Below are 26,734 nucleotides of genomic sequence, written 5' to 3'. Positions count from 1 at the left end.
CCCTATAATTCAAGGAGATATTGTTTGTGAAATTGCCCCATTAAAACTTTATTTCTACAAATTCACTGATTCTTTAGCATGTCTACTTGGGAGAAAGTCCCACTGAATACATGGGGCTTACTTCCAATTAGACATGCATAGGACAGCACTATTAATCTCCAATTTCTTCTCCACATCCCAAAAAGCATGATGTCAAGGACTGCCTTTTAAAGGAGTGGGAAACTTTCTCTCCCTTCTCATGGGCCAAACTTTCAATCACTTGGTTTCATTACGATGTCACATGATTGACAAATGGGTATCCCACTCACTTATTAAAATCCTTTCATGGGAATTGACACCGTGACATGGACGGGAGGAAGAAAGGAGCGTTTTGCAAGCGAAGGCAACAAAGGAGACTTCGCCCGAGCGGTGCACTTGCTTGCAAGACTCATTTTTTTCTTCCTTCCCCATTGTGTAAGGGGGAGAAAGTTGCCCGGACACTGAGGTCCAGCGCCAAGGGCCTTCTGGCGGTTCCTTCGCTGCGAGAAGCCAAGTTACAGGGAACCAGGCAGAGGGCCTTCTCGGTAGTGGCACCCGCCCTGTGGAACGCCCTCCCTCCAGATGTCAAAGAGAAAAATAACTACCAAACTTTTAGAAGACATCTGAAGGCAAGCCTGTTTAGGGAAGCTTTTAATGTTTAATAGGTTATTGTATTTTAGTGGTTTGTTGGAAGCCACCCAGAGTGGCTGGGGAAACCCAGCCAGATGGGCAGGGTATAAATAATAAATTATTATTATTATTATTATTATTATTATTATTATTATTATTATTATTTTACAACAAAGGTAGAGTTGCAGGAAATCTCCTCCATTCCTTTATCCCCATGCAAATGCATCCTGAAGTTCCAAAACACACCTTTCTTCCTGTTTTCGGGGGTGAGGAGCATTTTGCAAGCACTTAGCTGGCCAGTGTGAGAACAGGGGGCTATAGGACTACAAAGGCTATTCTTCTGATCCAACAGGTTCTTCTTATGATCCAATTTCCCTACCCCCGGTTTAAGCAGTGAGTGGAAAGACACTGCCTGGATACAGGTTTCATCTACAGATGCACAGTGTGGTAGATCTGGAATACAAGGTCTTCAGACTCCCAGTCTACTCAATATTTGTTCAGCTATTTGTAATATTTACTTCCTCCCCCCACCCCCACCCCCCGTGTTTGCTTAGATGTAAATCCTGAATAATTCAATGGGACTTGCTGCCAAATAAGCAAGCATAGGACTGATGGCTGATTCAGTATGCCACTGGCATTTGAAACCTCATAAAATAGAATGTTATCTTGTAAATTCATTGCATGCTAATCTCATGATTATATCTGGAATTTATTAACGCCCAAGTTTGCTCTCACAAAGAAACCCATGGCCAAATTCACAACTGTGTGGGGTAGGGCTGGGCTAGGCTGGTAATTTTTAGAATAGGCATTGTGCACATCCTCATGGGCCAGTGACACACCTTAATTATTCCTTAGGTGTTCAAAGGCTAAAACTGGGCAGTCAAACTGCTACTTCAAATTAAGGGTTGAAAATAGCCCTGAAACAGTAGTATAGCCTACAGAAAAAGAAATAAAGTAACTAACAGTAAAGACACTTTAAAATACTGTATATGATAGGTAAAGGGACCCCTGACCGCTAGGTCCAGTCGTGACCAACTCTGGGGTTGTGGCGCTTATCTCGCTTTATTGGCCGAGGGAGCCGGCGTACAGCTTCTGGGTCATGCGGCCAGCATGACTAAGCCGCTTCTGGCAAACCAGAGCAGCACACGGAAACGCCGTTTACCTTCCCCCACCGGAGCGGTACCTATTTATCTACTTGCACTTTGTGCTTTTGAACTGCTAGGTTGGCAGAAGCTGGGACCGAGCAACGGGCACTCACCCCGTTGCGGGGATTCGAACCGCCGACCTTCTGATCAGCAAATCCAAGGCTCTGTGGTTTAACCCACAGCGCCACCCGCATCCCACTGTATATGATAGGGGGCGGTGAATAGGGTAGAGGACGAATATCTCCAGAAATTGGTTATGCGAGCAAGAGCAGGCTGCCTGCATGTTAAAATCCTCCCTATGATCTGCGAATATTTCTGCTAGGATCTATTGGGTTTTCTTTCTTGCTGTCCTGGGCTGCCAAAATCCCGTTCAGTGAGATGCAGTCAGCTTTGAACTAACCACCTCTGCCTCCTGCTGCTTCAGCATTCTCACTTTGTGGAGAGAAGGAGGAAGGGGAGGAGAGGAGGGAGAAACCAAAGTGCGAGATAAAAGCGAACACCTCCCTTCTGTGCACAGAGAGAGATAGAGAGATGCGCACCGACCATCTTTACAGCTGGCGGGCATTTTGCTTCAGTTACGTTGAATCGGATGGGATGGGTCGGCCATTTTCGCGAGGGGCGGACCTGAAGGCAGCAGCGGCCATTCCAGTTGAGGGCAGCTTCGCTTCAAACCCATTGAAACGGAGGCAAAACGAGGCGGCTCTCTTTTCTAAGGGCAAGGGTGCGAAAGGGGAGTTGTCCTCGCCATGTGATCACCCCTCCTACCTACCCACCCACCCTCCGTGGAGCTCTGGAAATACATTTAACTGTAAGAGGAATATTATTTGCAGCCGCTCTTGGCTTCCTCCGTGTTCTGCTTTTAACGATTTTAAATGCTAGGGTGATGGTTTTGAAGGGCAGTCGGGAAAAGCAACCACCCGTGAGTAAACGTCTGGGAGAGGACGGCTTGCAACAGGCCGGGAGAATGGATGAATGAGTGTATGGGTGGGAGCTTTCCTCCCTTTGCTGGCTTCCCTCCAGCTTGCTAGCTACTCGGGGGAATCCACACGTTCCCAGAGTCAGACAGTAAGTGTGAATAAAGGAGACGTCACAGGTGGCCTAGCAAAAACCCTTCGCCAGTGGGAGGGCATTGAAGGAATTGCAGAGTTGGAAGGGACCTCAAGGGTCATCCAGTCCAACCCCCTGCAATGCAGGAATTTCAACTAGATCATCCATGACAGACTGGCTGTCTGACCTATGCTTTAAAAACCTCCAAGGAAGCAGAGTGCAGCACCTCCCAAAGGAGACCATTCTATTGTCGAACAGCTCTTACTGTCAGAAAGTTCTTCCAGGTGTTTAGTCAGAATCTCCTTTCTTGTAACTTGAAGCCATCGGTTTAGATCCTCGCTTCTGGAGCAGGAGAAAAGAAGCTTGCTCCATCTTCCACTTGACAGCCCTTCAGATATTTGAAGGTGGCTATCATATCTCCTCTGCCAGGCTAAACATACCCCGCTCCCTCAACTGTTCCTCATAAGGCTTGTTTTCCAGACCCCTGATCATCTTGGTCACCCTCCTCTATGCATGTTCTAGCTTGTCAACATCCTTCTTAAATTGTAGGGCACACAGATTATTGTAGGGCACAAGGGATTATTACTTCCCTTGTTCAGGGCACCATACTTCAGTTGATGTAGCCTAGAATAGTATTAGCTTTTTTTTTTGCTAGCCCCGGCCTGACCTAAATTTCTCAGGTGTTCTGATTTTGGCATCATGTTGTGCTTGCAGCTTAAGGAGGAAATAATGCACATCTTGCAATATCCGCTTTCCTCTGTGCGATGACTCCACAGGGAAATACACCATTATTATGAGTGGTTTCCAATGCTAGCTCTACTCAGAGTAGGCCCATTGACACTCATAGACATCATTAATTTAGGTTCATTAATTTCAGTGGGCAGGGCTGGCCTCTGTTGTTCCTTCCTCCTCTTCCTCCACAGCCTCCTCCACTCATTCCATTGCTAATCTTCACTTCCCCCATAAAATCTTCACCTTTCCCTCTCACCCTAAAGCTGATTTATACTCTCCCCTCTCATTTCAACTGGTGTGTGTATGTGGTGAAGGATTGTGTTGTTAGTCTCAGGTGCCAAAATGTCTTGGGCCAGCCCTGTCAGTGGGTCTGCTGTGAGCAGGACTTACTTGAATACTACCCTTTGGTTGTAATCCCATTCTTACTAGGGAGTAAGACTCATTGGGCACTTTTAAAAAGGCCTGTTTAGGTCTACATTGCCTGTTGTTTAAAGGCTTTCAGCAAGGCTTGCTACACTGCCCATTTCCCTGATGAGTTCTGTGGCTGTGTAGGGTTCTTCAATGTGATCTGTTTATTGAGAATCCACCCTGATTTGCTGGCAGAAAGCTTACACAGATGTCATACTATGACCAGTCTTTACTGTGTGCTTGTGGGGAGGCTATAGAGCTATGAGCATTCATCCTGATTTGCTTGTGCAGTGGTTTGACGTATTTGCATTAACCAGTTGTTTATCCAACAGCATTTAGTGCATTTCCCCATCTCTTTCCTAACAGCAAAAAGTATTGTTGTTGTTGCAACAATAGAGCACTTTGCTCCACTTTAATTGCACAAACTCAGCTTTACAGTATGTTATTGACTCCCTCACACAAAACACTGATAATCTGGAGGCAGCCCAGGTCATCCACACCTGCCATATGTGCCTATGCATTCCATGTCATTAAAAACAAACAACTTTACATATTTTGTATGTGACACATTTTTTGACAAGTTCCCAAAGATTACAAATAAACTGATGTTGGCCATAATTCTAAAATCGACTTGTATTGGCACTGGTGGTAGAGTCCCCTTCAAAGTCTAAAAAAATAATATCTTTTCTCAGAAATAAGATCTGTTTCTCTTGGTATGGAATATACAGTAGCCAGCCATGCCAAGAAAATACCCCTGAAGGATCAAATATAACATTTTAAATATGAATTGATGGGAAATATTTAATGGATGCAGATTTACTTATTTGCCTAAATAAGTTTTTTTGAGTACACATACTGCCCCCAACTTCCAAAGAAAGCATAGGTTTAACTCTGCTTACTTCATTATGGATTTTCCCTCAAGGTTGTGTGCCTGTATCTCATTCCTGTAACATAAATTCACACAGGAAGAGCTTTTTCTGAGGCAGACAATGGTATACCAAAGCACTCCATCCCCTTTTGTGCCCATGCCTAGATATTCAGTAGATGTTTTTGTAAAAATATTCAGCTACAGTTTTCAGCACTAGAGTTACAGCATCAATTGCACTGATGAAAATCGTACCGTTGAAAGTAGCCTTCTGATTTAGAATAATATGATATGTGTCCTGGTTTACACCCTGGAAACATACATGTCTCCATTCTTTTCACCCGGTATTGTAATTCTGCAGAGCTAAACTGCTCGTGCCATGCGAGTTTGATAGGCACAGACATTGCAGAATGAAGACACAGGGTTATGAAAGCTTACCCATCCATAGACAAGCTGCTCTGAGCTTCACACAGCAGCCTGCAGATATACTAATTCACCGTGGGTCTTTGATATGATAAATTAGTGTGAAGGAGAGGTGCCAGTCACCAGTCATACTGCTGGCATTTGCAAAACAGCAATGGTAGAGCATCACTCCCCGTGATGTTCCCGAATGTTTTGGGAGCACACGCATCTCCCTCATACTTTCCATGAGAATAATAATTAGGATACTGATTAATTAATTAATCAATCAGATTTATTGATTAAAGGCCTTTTGATTGACTAAAATGTAGCCCACCTAACCAGGACACAGATGTTTCCTCTCCCTTAATGTTAATTATTAAATGTTCCTTTTTAATAACTGTACATGGCAGGCATCATTATAGATGAGTCTGTTCCCTTCCTTTAAAAGATGCTTCTCACAAGATGGTGTCTGCTACAACAGATTTATGTGGTATCTGAAAACAAAGAGAGAGTGCTTTCTTATCTCTGCAAAATAAATATTTTATGTACATGCAAATATATGCAGATGTAATCAGTTAAAATTCATACAGCCAGGGCTTCTTTTCTGCCAAAACTAACCGGAACTCAGTTCCGGCACCTCTCAGGTAGGCGCCATTGCCATTCTAAGAGAACAAGGGAGGCATTCATGGTGAGTTCTGGCTCCTCTTTTTCTAAAATAACAGCACTGCATACAACTAATATATTAAAGCTGCAATTCTGTACTCACTTAACCTGAGAGTAAACCCTTTTGCCCTCAGTAGGACTTAGCTCTGAGCAGACTTGGTTAGGCTTGCACTGTAAGATTTCTCTAATCAGGTGACGACCTTTTAAAGAAGACAATGTGAGCTAGAATTATTGAGGCAGCATATGAAGTGATTTGATTACTTGGAAAACATGCTGTGTTGGCTAAGCCTGTGTCATGCTCTCTCCTCATGAAATATTGTGTGTTTTCCTTCCTCTTTTAATCAGTAATAAAAGTCCATTTAAACTTAACAGGGGTAAGACTGCACTTTGAATCCTCAGCTGGTAGGAAGATTCTAGATGAAGAAATCCTCACATGCTGAAAATGGCAGCATTGCACAACTCTTGACAGGATTTTCAGGGTCAGGAGATGTCCTGCGAGCTATGTGGTCGCTTCGTGAATGAGATCTAGGCAACAGCTCATCCCATTTCCACAGCTGAGACGTGAAATTAAAGGAAGGAAGCTTGCAGGCAGTATGCTTTGACTTTGTCTGTTTTGTAAGGGATGTTAGTTCTTCTGACCGAGTAACAATTCTGTATTTCTATCCAGGAAACAACATGAAGCCAGTAATCGTGGTTCATGGTGGAGCTGGTCGCATCTTTAAAGATAGAGAAGACGGATGTCGTTCTGGTGTCACCAGAGCAGCGCTGAAAGGTTACGGTATCCTTAAACATGGAGGGAATGCATTAGATGCAGTGGAAGAAGCTGTGGTAGTAATGGAAGAGGATCCTCATTTTAATGCAGGTAATTTTTGTGAACTTTCTGTGCTCCCACGGCCTTCGGCCTAATTCCCATGTCCCAATGGAACTCAGCTTCTAACTTAAGCCCTAGCACAGATAACTGAAGCAACCATGTACTGCTTCTCTTTTCGCCACTGCCTCGCCTTTCTCTGCTGTTTATCTGTTTCAGATTTTATACTTCAAGCACCTCAGGGCAGCAAACGGTTGTCTTAAATATAAATAACAGAAGTTGTGCCTGTGCGTGATGGATCAGGGCTTTATCATCAGTTATGGAATTCCCTCTCCTGGGAATTGTTGCCTTTTAGGAGCCAGTTCCAGACATTTTTATTCTCCCTGGCTTTTTAAATAAAATGACATTTTTAGATTGGATGGAAGAGGGAGTTATATTTTAAACACTGGAAGTGAGTCACCCATTTGGCTGGTTTTGAAGAGAATTTGGAAAGTGCTTTTTATTTTAATTGTGGGGGTATGCTTGGGGATTAATTATGAAATTGTATTTTATTGTCATTTCTCAGTGTGAACCATTTGGGGATATGTTTGCATGAAGGGCAGTATCACTGGTGAGATGCAGCAGGTTGCTCACTATGTGTACTTTCTGCAAACAAGCCCTTTTTGTTTCAACAATCTTTTTCATCTGGATGAAAAGGTCCCTGCCGTAGGTGTTCATTTTGTATTCTTACTTAAACCCATCTTCAATTTTTGGTACTGTTTTAAAACTATTTTTATCTGTTTTCATGGTATGGTTGCAAATCACCTTGAGACACATGTAAAAGGAGATTAATAAATTAAATAATAACAATAAGATGCAATAGCTTTAGGAAATGAATAAATTAATAAGCATCAGGTCTAAAGGGAAATGTATTGTACTTGTTCCACGTTTCAAGTTGAGAATACCATTTCTTACTTTCTGCCTGAATGAAGTTTGGTAAACAGCAGGAAATATTTTAAATTCAATGTCTCCAGCATGATAAAACAGATACAATTTTAGCAGGATAACTCCTCTTTATGGATTCTTCTCATTTTTACATTGACAATTCCACTGGCTTGACTTGGTAAACCAGCAGCATGGTATTAAACAGCCTAACTGGAATTTTCTTTATGGATCAGTGTGGCTCCCTTTGCTTTTTATGAGAGGAAAAGGTATTTATGTGCCAGTGATTCTCAAAACATGGCTTAGAGAGCCTCATTCATTGTGGGGAAGGGGTTTTTGTTGTCGGTATCGCTTTCCACTCTCTGCTGCCTATTAACCAAAGTTACAGACAAGAGAGGGCTGATCACCGAAGAATTGATGCTTTTGAATTATGGTGCTGGAGGAGACTCTTGAGAGTCCCATGGACTGCAAGAAGATCAAACCTATCCATTCTTCAGGAAACAGCCCTGAGTGCTCACTGGAAGGACAGATTGTGAAGCTGAGGCTCCAATAATTTGGCCACCTCATGAGAAGAGAAGACTCCCTGGAAAAGACCCTGATGTTGGGAAAGATTGAGGGCACAAGGAGAAGGGGACGACAGAGGATGAGATGGTTGGACAGTGTTCTCGAAGCTACCAGCATGAATTTGACCAAACTGCGGGAGGCAGTGGAGGACAGGAGTGCCTGGCGTGCTCTGGTCCATGGGGTCATGAAGAGTCGGACACAACTAAATGACTAAACAACAACAACAACAACAGACAAGAGATCAGTGTCAGGCCACAGTACAAGTGCCACAGAGCTGGAGGTATGGAAGAGCTGAGTGACACCACAACCGACCACTCAACTGTCTGCGCGGCCTCCAGCTCTGTGGCACTTGTACTGTGGCCTGTTTCCCAGAGCAATTCGGTTACTTAAGACGGAAGTAAAAAAAGAAGGCTGGGAGAGTCCAGACCAATGTATTCAACTTTGTGAACGAATTGTGCCATTTTGAAGTGAGACTGCTTTATTCTTTGAGAACCAGAACTAGATGAATTACTTATGTGGTTTAGGATTGCAGTCATTATTGCACATAAGTCAAAAGCAACCCCTCTCCCCAATTTTTGAAGGAGAGGGGGATGGATGATGTTGACTATGAAGAGCTGCTATTAAGCCATCACAAATCCCTGATAACCTTTCTGAGATAATCTGAGTTATCATCAGTCGATGACAACTTTGACATTTAGCAAGCTTATAAAAATGTAGCGTTTGTGTAAGACTCTCTCTCTATTTTTTTGCAAGATCCTTCCATTCTAAAATTAGCAAAGCTTTTGTTTGAGAATACTTCCTCTTTATTCAGAAAAATTCAGTATTTTGGTACCTTGTTAGTAAAAGTACTTCGTATTTCCACTGGTGCTTTTGCGGGGGAAATAGCTAGTATGTTGGCCTGTAGTTGTGATAGCCAAGCAACCAGGTCGTTAAATTTTGGCTACCCCCGATGTACAAGGTATTTAGTTCTGTAGTCACTCATATCTACATGTGTTAAGGCTCATAAAATATATGGAGAAAATGAGCTGTGCAAAAAAGATGGGAGTTGAAACATACCATGCAGCTGTTATCTTCATAAAGGACAAAGCAGCCCTACCGTCATGTTGGGTGAATGTGATGCTGCAGGAGCACATTGACAACATTAGTAGAGCATGGAGGGGTTGAGGAATGGCTACTTTGTCCATTGCTCTTGGAAAATGTGCCAAAAGGGTGTTATCCTTTCTGATTACCCTTAGAAACCTGCAAGTGAGCCACAGTGTTCTAGAAAACACTCTTCATCTCACTTGCAAACAGGGCAATTAGGAAACAATAAGACAGAGCCAGTCTTGATTATTTATTATGTATTATGTATTTTGTGTTTTTATCTTTTTTTTTATGCTGTCAATCGTCCCAAGATCTACGGATGAAGGGCAGTATGCAAATAAAATAAATAAATAAGGGGGGGCACCGGCATCAGGTGGAGATTTTTATGTGCCATTAAAGGGCAGCAAGTACCCCTCTTTTCTTAAAATGCAGGCACAGGGTATCATTTGGAATTTCTTCCTTGGGCAGCACCATTGCACCAAATCATCCTAAACCACAGCATCATAGAGTTGGAAGGGACCCTAAGGGTCATCTACTGCATTTGAGATATAGCTTACTGAGCAACTAAACACACTCTAACTTAGCACTGCAATTTAGGAACTCAGGCTGATGGCTTGATTTAAAGAAAGCAAAAATGGAAAGGTTTTGCATTCGTGAGGCTTTGCTGTAGCTGTATGTATACCATGTAGTGACATTATTTATTTTAGCACCTCGTAGGAGAGAATTCATGGTTGGTAGGTAGGTGGCAACAAAAATCTGCTTTATTGTAGCCCCACATTTTTAGTGTGTTTTAAGAATCCACAATTGTTCACTGTTGTTTCATTTGAATCAAGATCTGTACCTTCAGGACTGTTCAAGCTAGAAATTTGTGAGCTGTATATTTAAAGATTCCAAATTATTGTTGTTATTAGATTTCTTACACACCCTTCACCATGAGGTCCCAGGGTGGGTTACAACAACCTTTTAAAAAAACTAGTGTTGAAAATAAAGTGACAGTCAAGATAATTGGGTGAGTCCTAAAATATATATGAGTTGACAAAGCTCAGGGTAAAGAGGTTCATCTTCAGTTTATGATGAAAACTGCAAAATGAAGGTGCCAGATGCCTCTCTGTGAGGAGGCTCTCAAAGTCAGAACATGAGAAACTATCACTCAATACAGTGCTCCATTATTCCCCATCTACTTATGCTCTTATAGTTGTTTCCCTCATATAGTAGTAATACTTAATGTATCCCCCCCCCCCCGTTTGATTGTTAGGTCGTGGCTCTGTGTTAAATGAGAAGGGTGAAGTGGAAATGGATGCCATTATCATGGATGGAAAAAATCTAGCCTCCGGAGCAGTATCTGCAGTGAAATGTATAGCCAACCCAATAAAGCTCGCTCGCCTTGTCATGGAAAAGGTAGGCTGAATGTGCACTTGAACAAAAGAAAAACAAAAGAAAAATATGATAGGGATGGAAAACCAGAGGCCTTCCAAAGGATTTTGGATTCCCACCTGCCCCAGCTGGCATGACCAATCATCAAGAATGATTGAAAGTGGTGTTTGTTTGTTTTTAATATAGGAAAATATCTGGGTTCGACAGACACTCCTTCAGACTGTGTGATCACCTTTCAATCTTTTTCTTTTTGGAGAAGAGGTTCTGACAGACCATAATGTGTGTTCTGTTGCCAACCTTTCTCCCTCCTCAAAAACAGCAATTGTGGACCAAGCCTTTTTAAACCCACTATGCCTATTCGCTACATCATTCTACAGTTTATGTTTTAATTCCAGTACTTCATTGTTCAATGATATCACTGCATTACTGATTTTAAAATGTCAGAAGGGACAAGTTGCACCAAGGTTTCACTTTGTGAAAAAGAAAAAAGACAGTGTTTGCAGGGTTCTCTCAGGGGAATTTCAAATCCTTGAGATTTCCCCCAGTTCAAACAATGTTCTATTTTGACAACAACCCCCCCCCCCCCCAAACACTTCATGGTCTTATTTACCTGTTTTCTGATTATAGTCATGGCTGGACGTTTTTGGAATTTTCCTAATTTTTGCATCCTTGGCTTTCTAGTCCTGACTTTAGAGAGCCAGTTGGTCAACAACTGCAGAAGAGGCAGATCTGCTCTGTGGCAGGGAAGGGAAGAAAGAAGCTGAAAAGGCACTGATTAGGCAGGCATTTAGCAAGCACCATTGAAACCCAAAGACTGACATACCAAGGCGCAATTTGAATGACCCTCATATTTATTTTGAGGGATCTAAGGTCCTGGCCACATTCAGCAGTTCATCACAAGCTCAGATTAAGCTCAGATGTGAAAGAGCTTTTTGCACTTGCACACAGCCACTTCACCCACCCCTTCGTGTGTGAGCAGGGAAACAAATCAGGAGCCCACATTTCCTGTTATGTCTGCATCAGGAAACTATGGTTAATGCCAGGCTATGAAACCATGGTTTGTATCCTTGCTTGTTCAGAAGCCAGAAAACTTTCTTTTGCTGAAGTTGTGTTTCTCACCTGTGACTAGAAAATGGGAAGCTGCCTTTCTCTATGATATGTATCTTGATCACTGACACATCATTAGCCAGTGCTGATCTTTCTTGCCATGGTGCACATGAAGAGGCAAGTAAGAGGCAACATGATAGTAATGTACAAAATTATTCATGGTATGGAATAAGTGAATAGGTAAGTCTTCCTCTCATAATTGTAGTTTTGGTGGTGGTGGTGGAGGTCTGTTTTATGTTTGAACTGGGTAAAAAAACAAGGTACTTTACACCCCGCTAGGAACACTGCAAACTTCAATATTTTGTTGCAAACCCCCATTGTGAATACGTATTATGCTATTTCTTTTCATGCAGCCTGGTAAGGCAAAATGCATTTTCCCCATGTGTGACCATTTCTTTATAAACTTAGGGAAACTTCCTTAAGCCTTGAAACTAATCAGAAATTTAAATGCAAATATATAATCAAAGAATACCAGGTTATGAAAATTTTTGTTTTAGGTCCTCTTTGGCCCTTTTGAAATTTACCATTCTGAACAAGCAAAATAAATACGTTTCTCCAAGACTTGGTTATCTTCCCGTGGCACAATATTGGCTCCATCTGGTGGCCAAAGCGTATTTCTTTGGATTTTGTCTAGCAACACCCATGAGCTTAGCCTGTTAAATAGTCTATTGAGATACATTTCATTAGGCTGGGCAGACTATTTCCTTTCACAAGTGAATAATTCCTCAGAAGTACAGATCTCTTAAATGATTGCTTTTGGAGCTTTACCAAAATTTGTGGTGTGCTTTTCTTATTTGCAGCAGGAGAGGAAATAATTACTTGAGAATAAGTCCCAGGAGAGTAGCTGGATTAGTTCTTTTAGCAACAAAAAGTCAGTGCACTTTGGCATCTTGGAGACTAGCTAGATTATCAGGTATGAGCTTTCACCAACAATAGTTCATTTGGGCAGCAATCCTGTATATGCATAATATTTGGTGTAGATTTATTTATTCTGATCAATAACTAGTTGGGATAATCTTTGATTTAGCCCCTCTGAATACATTGGAATTTGTTTCTGAGAAGGCAGGGCAAGCATAAGGTAAAGGTAAAGGGAACCCCTGACCATTAGGTCCAGTCGCAGACGACTCTGGAGTTGCGGTGCTCATCTCGCTTTACTTGCCGAAGGAGCCGGCGTACAGCTTCCAGGTCAAGTGGCCAGTATGACTAAGCCGCTTCTGGCGAACCAGAGCAGCGCATGGAAATAATAATAATAATAATAATAATAATAATAATAATAATAATAATAAATTTATTTATACCCTGCCCATCTTTCTGGGCTTCCTCAGCCACTCTGGGCGGTTTCCAAAAAAAATATTAAAATACTGTAATACATCAAACATTAAAAGCTTCCCTAAACAGGGCTGCCTTCAGATGTCTTCTAAAAGTCTGGTAGTTGTTGTTCTCTTTGACATCTGGTGGGAGGGCGTTCCACAGGGAGGGCGCCACTACTGAGAAGGCCCTCTGCCTGGTTCCCTGTTTACCTTCCTGCCAGAGGCAGGGCAAGCCTAGGATTGCATTTTTACCAGATTAAAGAATGAGTTTTTGAATGTAAAAGCTGAAGATTAAGGTCACATCTATTTCATTGGCTGTTTATGCAGGAAAACTCCCAGTACAAGTTTAACAAGGTGAGAACTACAAAAAATAGAACAGACTATGATTTTTATAGATGTTATCTGTGGGCTGTTGGGCTGCTGAATAGAAAAAAATAGTGGTGCAATTGACTTCCGACAAGCACACAGAGCGCGAATAAGACTGAGTGTAGGGGGGGGGGGCTCATTTAATTTCACTGCACACAGGCGGTGTAGTGACAATAAATGTTTGTTTATTTATTTATTTATTTATTTATTTGATGGAACACTGAAAATACCATGGAAAAATATGATGCAGTTGTGTGTGACATCTGAATAGTAAACAAGCAATCCTGTCTTGAGCTGTTTCCTAGTCCTTATACTAAATAAATTAGTTATTGCTTCCCCAATGAACATCAGATATTATTCTAGCTTTTTGGCAAATTTCTTAGAAGGCTGCAATCTAGAACAGGTTTGTTGTACTCGGGCTGCACTGAAATGAATATGACAAGTTGGTGCTTAAGATTAACTTAGGTACCATTAGTTTTAATGGGTTGATGCATGATTTCTTCAGATGAGGGTCATCATGTATCCATTTGAAAGTCAACGGGAACTGTAATTAGCATGAACTGTGGTTACGGATGAATGTTTGGTAAGCAAATAAAAGGGATTTCCAGTGGTGCATTCACACTATCTACTCTAAAAGCCAATTCCAGGCATCTGAAAAGGTGCCAGATATAAATCTCTAAAGTGTGGGGTGTAATCCACTGGGAGCAGTCAAATACAACATTCCTTGTTTTGCTAGAGTGGACATGCAAGGGAATGTTTGGTCCTCCAGCCAGTCAAAACTTCCTGTTCCTTCTGGCTTGGAGCATCCTTCCTTGCATGTGACCTTCCTTTCCAGACCTGGTAAAAGGCCAAGGCATGCTGCCACTCTCTCTTTTCCATCTTCTTTTCTTCCTATGAACTTCCTGGAATGAACTGCTGGCTGCCAGCCAAGCAGTCCCCCAGGTCATCTCCCTTATGGCATAAACCTGTTAGTATAATCTTGTAACTTTAAACCTAAAACCTGCCTTCAGGTATCACACTGTGCTCTGCCTGATCGTGAGTAAACTTCCTTTTTATTGCTTATGAATAAGACTGTGGTGTCTTTATTCTTTTAGGAGGGATTCAAGGGGTCTTACCAGGAAAATATTAGAACACATTTCAATCTGGACAAGCCAGATGGAATTGCATATTGTCTTAAGAAACTCACATGCATTTGCAGCTAGTTTTCTGCATTAAAGGGGAATGTAAACTATGCTAAGTAAAGGAACTTGCTAGCGCAAGTTAGGAAGGATATTAATAAACAATATATCCTCTCCTGCCACCCTGAACATCCACACATAAAGAAATAGCATGGTCCCTTAATATCTATTTTTATAGTACTACCAGTTACCTTTAGATCATTTGTGATATTAGCCAGGAATGAAGAGAAAGGGCTGTAGCTCAGTGGCAAAGCACACGTGTTGCAATTAAATGGTTCCATGTTCAAATCCTTATATCTTCTCTCCAGGAAATATTCCCGTTTGAAACACTGGAGAACCACTGCTAGTGTAGAACACTGGCTGGGACTGATGGGAGTTGGAAGCCCACAACGTCCCTTATTTCTAGAGCAGACAATACTGGAGAATAGGGACAAATGGTCTAACTCATTGTAAGGCATCTTCCTATGTTCTGGCTATGGAATTGGCCCTGGAGATTGTTCATTGGCTCCTCTGAGCTAAGATTACAGTGGTACCTCAGGTTAAGAACTTAATTTGTTCTGAAGGTCCATTCTTAACCTGAAACTGTTCTTAACCTGAGGTACCACTTTAGCTAATGGGGCCTCCCACTGCCGCCACGCTGCCGGAGCATGATTTCTGTTCTCATCCTGAAGCAAAGTTCTTAACCCGAGGTACTATTTCTGGGTTAGCAGAGTCTGTAACCTGAAGCGTCTGTAACCCAGGGTACCACTGTATGTGTCATTTCCTGTCAGTGCACTTTCAGTGGTTTGTTTGTGTGCTAAATATCTCCATTCTATGCAGTTTCTAGTGTTGAATTTCAGGTGTGTGTGTTTGTGTGTGTGTGTGTGGTAAATTTGGGAAAGGGGAAACTGATATAAGCTAAAGTCAGTGTGATTTAAGTATGTATAATAAGATATAGGACTAGATTTTCTTGAATGACTTTCACTAATAAAATAAATGATTTTAAAAAGAATTATCCTGATTTTGGCACAAAAGGTAAAGTGTGTGAATTTGTATGTATTTTTTTAAAGAATAAGTAGCAAGGTGCATTCACAGAGCCATATGCCTGTTTTTAATATCTATTGTCTCCTCTGTTGATATTGTTTCGTGGTGGTATTTTATGTATTGCATCTAAGACTGCAACCCTATTTACACTAACCTGAGTTCAACAGTAAGTCCTGTTGAACGTAGTGTGGTTTACTTTTGAGTAAATATGCAAAAGCTACAGATACTGTTGGTACTTTTTTTTGTTTTACAAAAGCAGAAGAGGGCAGTATTACACAAAGCAAATGTTCAAAACAAAAAAAGAAAGAAAGAAAAGAGCTGGAACATTTCAGTCATGTAAGAGTAAACTGACACCATTGTCCTGCTTTGCAAATGATAATATATGATCCAAGCACAGGTATGCATCGCCTGACTATTTGTATTGTCCTTTATTGGAGACTGAAAACTCTTCCTTGTTCATAACTTCGAGAGAGGAAAATTCTCCTGAGTGTTTCTTGTCTCAGAAACAAGGAGATACTTTTGCTCATTTGGCACCAGAGAATTGGTCACCATGTGGGAAACTATCGTAACAGAGTAATGCATCCACATATGTAGCCGGCTCCATGGTACTGTTCTTTGTATGTAAATCTCCAACCTGCCTACTTTGTCAAGAGGTTCACTAGTCGCGACAAAACCAGGAAGTAGGGTGCAACCTGTAGCAATTGATGCTATCTCCTTATGAAATTGCCATCAGCGGATCATGTGGAGCGCATGGGTACACATTAATATAACACCATGTGACAGAAGCCGAGCAAATGAAAGGCAGCATTTTTGCATGCCTAAAAAGTAGCTGTTTTATTTCATATCCAAGTGTGGCTTCTTGCATATGCCCTGAAATTGACCGTAGCTTGATACCAGGGGGCAGCTTCCTCTGACAATTAGCTGGGCCCCTCCACCTCCTTTTCTTCCTTCCTCACAATCACACAGAAACACACTTTGCCCCTTTTGTGCCTTCGCATCCCTCCCCCACTAGAACTGAAGAAGGAAGACAGAACCATTTTGCTACACAGTTCCAGCCCTATTGTTAGGCAGAATGAAGTGGCCACCTCAGGTAGCAAATGCTTAGGGGCAGAGAGGGGTTATTAGCGGGAGGAGGACAAAGCTTTTTGGGCTGCTCAGCCTACCCTGTGTAAACCTACTGCCGTCAAATGTGTTGTCTCCCTGCCAGTATTGAAGTAAAATTCAAGCGCCAATTCAGCTGGCCCTATTGTATAAATCAAACCCCTGCGTCCAGTCACACTTCCCTGCGTCGCTCTGCTGGAAGTTGACGCGGCAGGGGAGCAGAGCTGCAGCGGTCCCGTCCGTGTGAGATGAGGGATAAATCAAGTCCAAAGACAGCTCAGTTCTTATCTCTAGAAGCGTTTATTTACAAAGCAATAAAACCGTCCGAAACTTCAGACATTCTCTTCCGTGCTCCAGGAGCACACACGCAGCTTCTGCTGCTCACCGAGAAGTGAAACTGAGTGAGGAAACAGAGAGACTTTGTGCGTCACTTCTCTGCGACAAGCCCCTCCTTCTGCTCCCCCTCCTTTTCTTCTCAGACACAGGACACACCGGAGTACTGACCCTGTCAGTTCCAAACTCCACACCCCCTCTTGTCCTGCGTCTGGAGACAGTAGCCATCAGTGCTTTCCCCATACACAGACTCTCACAGAACTCCTCGTGCTTCTGGAAGGTCAATGGTTTTGTAAAACCATCAGCGAGGTTCTTTGTTGAGGGACAGTATTTCAGAGCGACTAGCCCCTCATGAACGCTCTGACATACGTTCCGGAAACGTATATCTAAATGTTTCGTCCTTGCCTTGAATTGCCCTGTCTCAGCTAATTTAAGGCATGGTTGGTTGTCTTCATGCACCACAACGGGCTGACAACTCTCTTCACAGATTTCCTCGACCAAACACACATAGAACTCCAGTTCTCTGCAAACCTCTGATAGCGCACTGAACTCAGCTTCAGTAGATGAAAGCGCTATGAGACTTTGCTTCCGGGACCTCCACCCAATCACTGAGTCCCCAAACTTCACCACTAGGCCTGACACTGACTTGCGGTCCTCAAGGTTAGCCCAATCCGAATCCACCCAGGCAGTCAGCTTGACATCACCCTCAGCTGACATCTTGAGGCAAAAGTCTTTGGTATCTTGCAGGTAACGTAGCACCCGCTTAACACCATTCCAGGCCTGCACACTAGGACTTGAAGCCTCTCTACTGAGCAGATTGACAGCAAACGCTATGTCTGGTCTGCTCCACTGTGACAGATACAACAGACTACCCAGAGCTGACTGAAAGAGTTCAGTGTTTTCGAACACCACGCGTTCTACTTGCTGACACTCCTTCACGTACCCTGTCTCCATGGGTGATCTGGCACCTGCACAATCAGACATCCTGAACTTCTCAAGCAACTGCTCAATCTTACCTTTCTGGCGAAGCAAAAAACTTCCATCACTTGCTCTTGCGATTTCTACGCCTAGGTAGGACTTGACATCTCCAAGCTGCTTCAGCTTGAACCGCTTACCAAGCTCCTTAGCAAACTTCTCCACCTGTTCACTTGTCCTTGTCATCAACAAGATGTCATCAACAAACACCTGTGCCACTTGCTGTTGCAAGCCTGAATCTCTAATGTAAAGACAACTGTCTGCAAGAGATCTCTTAAAACCTAGCTTTTCTAAGGCTTCATGTAGGCACATATTCCAATTCCTGGCAGATTGGCGTAACCCATAGATGGATTTGTGCAACCGCCACACGACGCCTGGTTCACTGACTTCGAACCCTGGAGGAGGACGCATGTACAACTCCTCCTGGAGATCTGAGTTCAGGTAGGCGACATCTACATCAAAATGGTTCACCTTCCAACCTCTCTGTGCTGCTACTGCCAACAGCATTCTCAAAGTCTCCGCCCTAGAAGTTGGCGAATAGACCTCTGCGAAGTGGACTCCGCGTCTCTGCGTAAATCCACGCGCCACTAATCTCGCTTTGTACTGTGGCTCTCCTGCTTCTGTGGGTTTAAGACGGTAAACCCATCTGCAGCCAACAGCTTGCTGGTTAGCCGGCAGCTGTGTGAGTGAGAACACTCCATGAGACTCCATTGAGTTCATCTCCTTCTGCATCGCCTCATGCCATTTGCTGGCTTCTTCCCGAGGCAACTTCTGAACATCCTCAAAGGATTCAGGTTCACATCTAGCCACACCAACCCAGACACTCGTGGCTTCAAACCTTTCAGGTGGCTTCCCTTTGGTTGATCTTGCTGACCTCCTCAGCGTGAATTCTGGAACTGCGCCTGATTCACCTGGATCAACCCCCCTATCTTCCATGTCAGAATCATCCCCCTCTGACCTGCTGCGCCGTTTAGGGCGAACAGCTGGTCCTGCAGGAGAGGATGGTTCACTTCTTGGCTCAGACTTGACAGAGACCTGTGGAGGGGTCCTGGGACTCCCTTTTGGAGAGACATGGAGCATCTCCCTTGGAGATCCCTGCTCTGGACTCTGTGGCTGTGGACTGTGCTCACCAGCAACAGGTTCAGCCTCACCCTCCTCTTCCTCATCTGAGTCTACCAGAACATCCGGGTTTCCGTGAAGCCGCTTCCACCCACTCTGCTCGCAAAACTCAGCACTGCCGCTAATAAGCAGCCTGGACTGGTTGCCAGTAGGGTATGCGAAGCGCCACGCTTTTGAACCCGGCTCATAGCCCACAAAGATCATTTTCCTGGATCTTGGCTCCCCTTTCCTGCGCATGGCCTTTGGAATCAGAACCCAAGCTGTAGACCCAAAAGTGCGCAGAAAATGGACCTTCGGCTTTTTCCGATGAAGCAGAAAGAACGGTGTGTCTCCTACACTGGAATTGAACACTCTATTCTGCAGGAAGCAAGCCGTTCGAAAACTTTCGGCCCAAAAGCGCTGTGGCAGACCTGAGTCTGCCAGCATAGCATTCGCTGACTCCTGCAGCGTGCGAAACTTCCTCTCTGCAACCCCATTTTGTTGCGGAGAGTGGGGGGCCGTCAGTCGATGACTGATACCCTTCTGCCTGAAGAACGATTGCAGCACAGAACCTGTAAACTCCCCCCCACGATCGGACTGAAAGGACACTACTTTGGTAGAGAACCGTAGTTCTACCGCTGTGATCCAATCCCTGATCAGTGCAGCTGCCTCTGACTTCTGTTGCAGTGCAAATAGCCAAGCATGTTTTGTAAAATCATCAACCAGAACCAAAACCCACTTAGAACCAGCTAACGAAGGTGTCGGCATGGGTCCCGACAAATCTGAATGGACAAGTTCAAAGGGTTTACTGGTTTTCCTCTCAGACCTGGGATATGAGCATGTTACAACCTTTGATTGCTTACAGGCTTGACAATCTAGGTATTTGTCACATGCCTTGAACCTGCACCCAATGGTGTTGTCTGTGGCCTTCTTCACATATGACCACCCTGCATGTCCAAACCTGCGATGCCATAGGTGTAAGCAATCATGGTGTGGTGGGACATTGGCACACTGCCCTTGGGCATCTTCAATGGACTCTCCACTAGCCCCATTTTCCACCAGCCCCATTTTCCCACCAGCCCCATCTTCAATGGGCATCTCGATCAGAAAGAGCGTGTCTCTTCTCTGGACACTGTGGATCTTCTTCCCATTCCTGAAAAAGGAACACACATTGTTAGAAAACAAAACATCAAACCCAGCAGCCATAAGGGCTGGCACACTTAAAAGACAGTGGGCAAGCTCTGGTACCACAAAAGCTTCTATCCAATGGTCTATGAAAGAGCAATAAAGAAGACCAGTTTCAGTCAATGGTCTTTGAGACCCATCAGCCAAAGTAACATAACGTCCAGTTTTAACTGTCTTGCAGTTCCTCAAATGTCCAGCTGATGTCACTAAACAATGCGAGGCGCCTGAATCGATGACGAGAGATAAAGAGTGTCTCTGGTTGTTTTCCACAGATGCCAAGGCGTTGCTAGCACTCCCATCGGTTGCCATGGCGACAGCCTCTCCCCGGCTTAGGCTCTTGTCTTTTCTCAGAGACGCTAGCGCAGCTGTGAGGTGATAAGACGCCTTGTCTTTGTTTTTCTCCCCGCCTGCAGCTTTCCCACGTCGTTGCTGGGAACCTGCCCTGGGAACCTGCTTTGTTGACATTCCACGCCGGCCAGTGTCCTTGGCAGCCTGGGCCTCTAGCGGATGCTTCCCAGCGCTGTTGGACGTTGCCTCAAAGCACAAACAACTTTCGAAGCCTTTCGCTTCCTCAGAGCTCTTGGAATGGCCTGCCTGGCCTGCCCCCCCACTGCCTTTTGGGGTGCAGCCTGCGCTCTCTTCCACAGCTCCCAGCTGCTCTCCAGCACACAAAGGTGTCGAAGCAGAGAAACAGCTTCCTGGAACAGCCCCCACTGGGCTTGGTGCTCTCTCTGGGCATTTTCTAGCCCCCTCTGATGTGGCTCCCACTCCGGCCTGGGGCTTGTTCCCTTGGCCCTCGGCTTTCTCCCGGCCCTTGGCTCCTGCTGAGCCTTCGCACAGACTCCTCAGCACCTGCCAAGCGGCCTCAGCCGACTCAACGCCCTCCAGATGGGGCAACAGCAAAGCGTCCACACTTGCTTTCAGCAGGCAAAGCTCTCTTTGCTCTCTCTCATTCAGCAGAGCAGTAGCCTGCTTGGGTGGGGCCGGCTCCTTCTGGACTGGACTCCAGAGCCCTGTGGCCACAAACCACCCCCTTGCTCCTCTTGACCAGGCCTCCCAGTTGGCCCCATTCAGCCTCTCACCGGGGTAGCTCTCTTGGCTCTGCTGTGCCTGTGCAGCAGCCATTCCTCCTCCCTCCGGGGCTTCAGCGTACTCACAAGTTTGCCAGCATGCCGGACCTCCGAAGCAGCCGTTCCCTCTGGCTCTTGGCTCCGCTCTCCGGCACCTCCCTTCTGCCCTTTCCTGGCAGGAGATTTACAGCAAACCGACGCTGGTAGTTTCCTCCCTTCTCACACTTGTCAGGAAACACGACACGTCCATAACCTATTGTATAAATCAAACCCCTGCGTCCAGTCACACTTCCCTGCGTCGCTCTGCTGGAAGTTGACGCGGCAGGGGAGCAGAGCTGCAGCGGTCCCGTCCGTGTGAGATGAGGGATAAATCAAGTCCAAAGACAGCTCAGTTCTTATCTCTAGAAGCGTTTATTTACAAAGCAATAAAACCGTCCGAAACTTCAGACATTCTCTTCCGTGCTCCAGGAGCACACACGCAGCTTCTGCTGCTCACCGAGAAGTGAAACTGAGTGAGGAAACAGAGAGACTTTGTGCGTCACTTCTCTGCGACAAGCCCCTCCTTCTGCTCCCCCTCCTTTTCTTCTCAGACACAGGACACACCGGAGTACTGACCCTGTCAGTTCCAAACTCCACAGGCCCTTGTATATGGAATGGTGGTGGTGACACCCTCTCCTTTGCCTCAGGCAGAAAAATGGCTTGGGTTGGCCCTGTTAATACATCAAGGGCAGTATCTTTCAGGGGTCAGATCCTGGTCTCTTCTATATGCGAAGCCTTGCACAATTGCAAAGATATTTATTCTGTAATGGGCAATGGATGTAGATTTCTTTATTAAAATGTACATCTCATTATGTCCTTAGCCTCTTGGCAGTGTACACTTTGAAAAACACAATATACATATTCTAAAAATATATCTGTACTGCTAAGATTACATAAGATTTATCCTTGACTTTGTTCTTTTACTTCATTCAAACCTTCTCTAGTCATTTAAAGCCAATGTGTGGTGGTGGAGGAGGTTATTTCATTTCATTTCATTTATTATATTTCTATGTCACTCTTCACTCACATGAGTCACAAAGCGGCTTTCATACAATAAATAATATCACTGAACACCACAATTGCAACATAAATCATATAAAATAATTAACAAATCATCAGTAAAACAACCACCTTCTGTAAAATACTATAAAACAGAACAACTTAAAAAATATGGTAAACAGCTCAACCACAAGAAAAGTCATGTTATAAAATTCACAAAGCATTACAGCACTCATAATCCACAAAGCAACATTAACAACATTAACAAACAACCAAAGCAAACTAAACACTGTCGAATTCACACACATGCTCTCCCCATCCCCATGACTCATAGTCTTTCACTCATTTTATCAAATGTCCACGGCAGCAACATGCTTGTCCAGCTATTTTGTTGAGTAGCTTCTTATTATATCTTATCTCCTTCAGACAGACCACATGTTGTTGACGGACCAGGGCGCCTCTGCCTTTGCTAGAGGCATGGGAGTTCCTGAGGTTCCTGGAGAGAAGCTGATCACAGAAAGGTCACTGGAGAGATGGAAGAAAAACCTTGAGGCTGATTCGAACCCTCAACAGTTTCAAAAGCAAGTATAAAATGTTGGGTGTTGGGGGCAAAATCCTGACCACTTGAGCAAACGAAATTAAAACATGACGCGAAATGTGAAGCTACTCACATTTCTCCTCCAACATTTCTCCGATGAAAATAGGGACACCCCATTCCATAATGATAATTTTACTGCTTATACCTCATCCCAGTCACACTGGGCAGCTTCTAACATATATAAAAACATAATAAAACATGAAGCATTTTTTTTTTTAAAGACCAACCCTTCCCTATACAGGATTGCCTTCAGATAGCTTGGGTGTCAGATAACTGCACACCCTCCTACATTTTCCCAGTGAAAATAGAGACATCCTACCATACCCTCCAACATTTCTCCAATGAAAATAGGGACATCCTAAGGAAAAGTGGGACATTCCAGGATCAAATCAGAAACCAGGATGGCTTCCCTAAATCAGGGATGTCCCTCGAAAATAGGGACACTTGGAGGGTCTGTACTCAAGATGGCAATATGCAATCTTCAGATTCCGAGGCAGGATACTTCTGAATACCAGCTGCTGGGGAGCAGTAGTGGGGATTGGACTCATTTCCTGCTCGTGAGTTTTCCAGAAACATCTGACTGAACTAGAAAAGGGTTTGGTCAAATCCAGCAGTGCTGCTTAAAGTTCTCATAATATATCCCCCTATGCTGGTCAAATCTCTGCAAAACATAATGGATGTTTTTGGATGTTTTACCCGTAGACATGCAGCTTGTGAAATTTGGTCTTCCCAAGGATGCATGCCCACCAGCTGCTCACCTCATCTCTGGATTTGCTGCGCCCAGCCCATATTCCCATAGGCCACAAACCTATTTGTACTTACCTGATAGTAAAAGCCTCATTGAACTCAACCTGCAGTCTTAATTTTTTGCTGGGAGCAGGGGAGGCAGCGCTGCATCTGAAGCCCTGATCTACTGATTAATTGGGGGTGGGGGATTCTTTCAATTGCACAGAAATGCTTTAGGTTATTCGGTCACATCAATTGTTCAATTGAATGGTCTTTTTATACTTGAAAAAGGCTGGTCCTTCAACAGATTAAGTGCAAACTCAGAAGTGCATTAACTCCCAATACAGTTTTTTCCTTTTATGAATTCTTTGGACTGAAGATTTCCGTTGATTTTTTTAAATACTTGGGGAAATGCTACCTGTGAGACGCTATGTTCTTTTGGCAAATGCTCTCCAGTCTTCAGCTAATTGTTTGAAATGCTATTTTTGGCAGAGACCTTGGAACAGTTGGAGCCGTTGCTATCGACAGTGCAGGAAACGTTGCTTGTGCAACATCAACAGGGGGACTCACGAACAAACGCGTCGGCCGCGTTGGTGATACAGCGTGTATAGGTAGGGGAGTGTGATAAATGGAAGAAGAGCCAACCAGCCCTTCCTTCCCTCTCTTTCTCATATAATATGTATGATATCAGTCAAATGCATGATAGCAAAGGCTGTGATCTAAAGAATCAGTATGACGGCTTGCCGTTCCTATGGCAGCAATTCCTGCTGCCAAAGAGGCAAGCCACTTTTAAAAAACGGAACAGTGAAAGTGGGAAGTGCTGGTGCAGAAACAGCAAGCAAAGTATCAGGCTTGCAGTGACACTCCACGCTTGCGTGCACATACAGATCCAAGTTTAGTGAACGGTATGTTTTCCTGAGATGATGACTTTGTAACTTTTACATCCTGCGCAATATACTTCTACAGTATATAAGATGGGTAGGGAGTGGAAAGAGCAGAATTTGGAGATTGCTTGGTTGAATACATTGTGTTTCTCTTGTAGAAACAGGCTTACAGTAGTTCTTGGGTGAGGAAGCAGCAAGGGGTGTTAAAAGGAGCCCAGGGTGTACAGTGGTACCTTGGGTTACAGACGCTTCAGGTTACAGACTCCGCTAACCCAGAAATAGTACCTCGGGTTAAGAACTTTACTTCAGGATGAGAACAGAAATCGCATGGCGGCAGTGGGAGGCCCCATTAGCTAAAGTGGTACCTCAGGTTAAGAACAGTTTCAGGTTAAGAACGGACCTCTGGAATGAAATAAGTTCTTAACCTGAGGTACCACTGTATTTATAGACACATAAGGAAATTTGCACGGAGAACCTTCACTTCCTGCCTCCACTTGAAATTCCAGGAAGAAATCTATTTATCAATTCATAGACTTTGAAGGGGTAAAAAACATTGCTTTTGTTTTAAATTCTACCGACATTCAGGCCACCAGCAATGATTACTTGTAGATTCAGAGCCAGTGTAAACTTAGCATGCAGCTTGAAGGATGGCTTATTAGCAAATATATCATCTGTTTACTATGCAGCTGATCTAAACTTTAGTTTTGCAATTTGCAGGCTGAAAGTCAATAATGTGTGTGTAAAATACTTCTCCCCAATACCACCAAATAACAGGTCTTTGCTTAACTTTAGTAAATCTTCATTCATTTTGTTTAGACTGCGTTTTGTTTAAACAAGAAGGCATATATGTTGGGTCTGGAGAAAGGACGATTTAAAAAGCAGATGATTGTCCAGAGTTCAGCACTCCTGAGATATTAGGAGCACCATGTTAACATTGTTCAGTCATTAGCATTCTCCTGTTAGAAGATTTTGCTTGGTAGTTCAGTGTATGTAGGCAACCCTCAATAGACTTGTGTGCCATCTTTCAAACACCATCCTTTCTTGATATGTTTTGAAGATTCCCCCAAATATTTAATAGCTTCATTAGCTATTGCAAGAGAGGAAACAATTCTCTAGATATCCATCCACAAGAAACATCTTAAGAGTTTATTCATATTTTTCTGCCTTGTCATCACCAGGTCTACCACTTGGCCAGCAAATCAGTGTGCCAGTTTCACCAATTCCAACGTGGTTATATCTGAAATGATATTTAGTTAAAAGAGAAAATGAGTCGTGCTTAGTTCAGGTTCCAATTGGCTGACGTGATGCCTGTTGTGGCTTACTTTTATGAACTAACTCATCAGTGTAGCAAGTAACCTCACCAGTGCTGCTAGCCACAAGGTGGTACAGCACTGATGACGTGTACTTACCACACTATCCCCTCAGCCTTCATAGAAAGTTCATCTGAACACTAGTGGAACTATGGTGGTACCTTGACCATCTGGAAGAGATTTTTTGGTGGTCAAGTTACCCAGCAGTAATTTGACTTCAGGAGTAATTGACACTTAATCCTTACCAATTAACATTGTATTATTGAAGTGCAAATGAACCCTTGCTCCAAATTATTGGTTAATTCCATTGATGTAGACCAGGGATGTCCAACAGGTCGATCACGATCTACTGGTAGATCCCCGTGAGGTTTTGGTAGATCCCAGTTGATTGCTCCGTCCCTTTCCTTAGCGTTGGTAAAATATATTCCAGCCCTGCTCCCTCACCCTGGCCTCCATTGTTGCACGATTTGCAGAATGGAAGATGGAGTTTACTTAGTGAGGCTGTTTGTTTCCGCAGCAGTCTGTTGCTGAGTGGCTGTTCCCCTTTCTCCCTTGAGCTTAGGCTTGAATTCTCAATAATCGGGGCTTTCCTCCTCCCTAAAAAAAGTTCAACAACCTTGCCCTGAACCCCCCAAAAACGGGGCTTTCCTTTTTTAAAAAAGGGGTAGATCACTGCCAGTTTTTAATTCTGTGAGTAGATCGCAGTCTTGTGGGAGTTGGCCACCCCTGATGTATTGTAGACACAAAGTGTATGCCACTTGGGTTCTTCTGC

General features: G+C 43.8%; 1 protein-coding gene and 1 long non-coding RNA gene across 9 annotated transcripts in view; one reads left to right on the top strand and one right to left on the bottom strand.

The window, feature by feature from the left end:
* ASRGL1 (asparaginase and isoaspartyl peptidase 1) overlaps positions 1–26,734 on the top strand; it is a 69,966-nt gene that overhangs the window by 37,398 nt on the left and 5,834 nt on the right. For 5 of the 8 annotated variants that reach the window (XM_083607387.1, XM_083607391.1, XM_083607392.1 and 2 more), the window contains 4 exons: positions 6,578–6,772; positions 10,542–10,684; positions 22,871–23,025; positions 24,261–24,379. In XM_083607387.1, coding sequence (XP_083463513.1) covers positions 6,578–6,772; positions 10,542–10,684; positions 22,871–23,025; positions 24,261–24,379 — 612 coding nt within the window. Of the gene's footprint in view, positions 1–2,456; positions 2,713–6,304; positions 6,502–6,577; positions 6,773–10,541; positions 10,685–22,870; positions 23,026–24,260; positions 24,380–26,734 lie in introns of those variants that run through there. The other 3 variants (XM_083607390.1, XM_083607389.1, XM_083607388.1) reach the window with 3 other exon arrangements.
* LOC310759872 lies at positions 13,622–16,884 on the bottom strand. The gene is made up of 2 exons (XR_014546595.1): positions 14,880–16,884; positions 13,622–14,394 (listed from the first exon to the last, which is right to left on the bottom strand). It is a non-coding gene; the product is annotated as an uncharacterized lncRNA (long non-coding RNA).

The sequence above is a fragment of the Podarcis filfolensis genome (assembly GCF_964270895.1).
Source record: "Podarcis filfolensis genome assembly, chromosome: 3".
In the NCBI taxonomy this organism is placed as follows: Eukaryota; Metazoa; Chordata; class Lepidosauria; order Squamata; family Lacertidae; genus Podarcis; species Podarcis filfolensis.
This window is presented reverse-complemented; position numbering and strand designations above follow the sequence as displayed.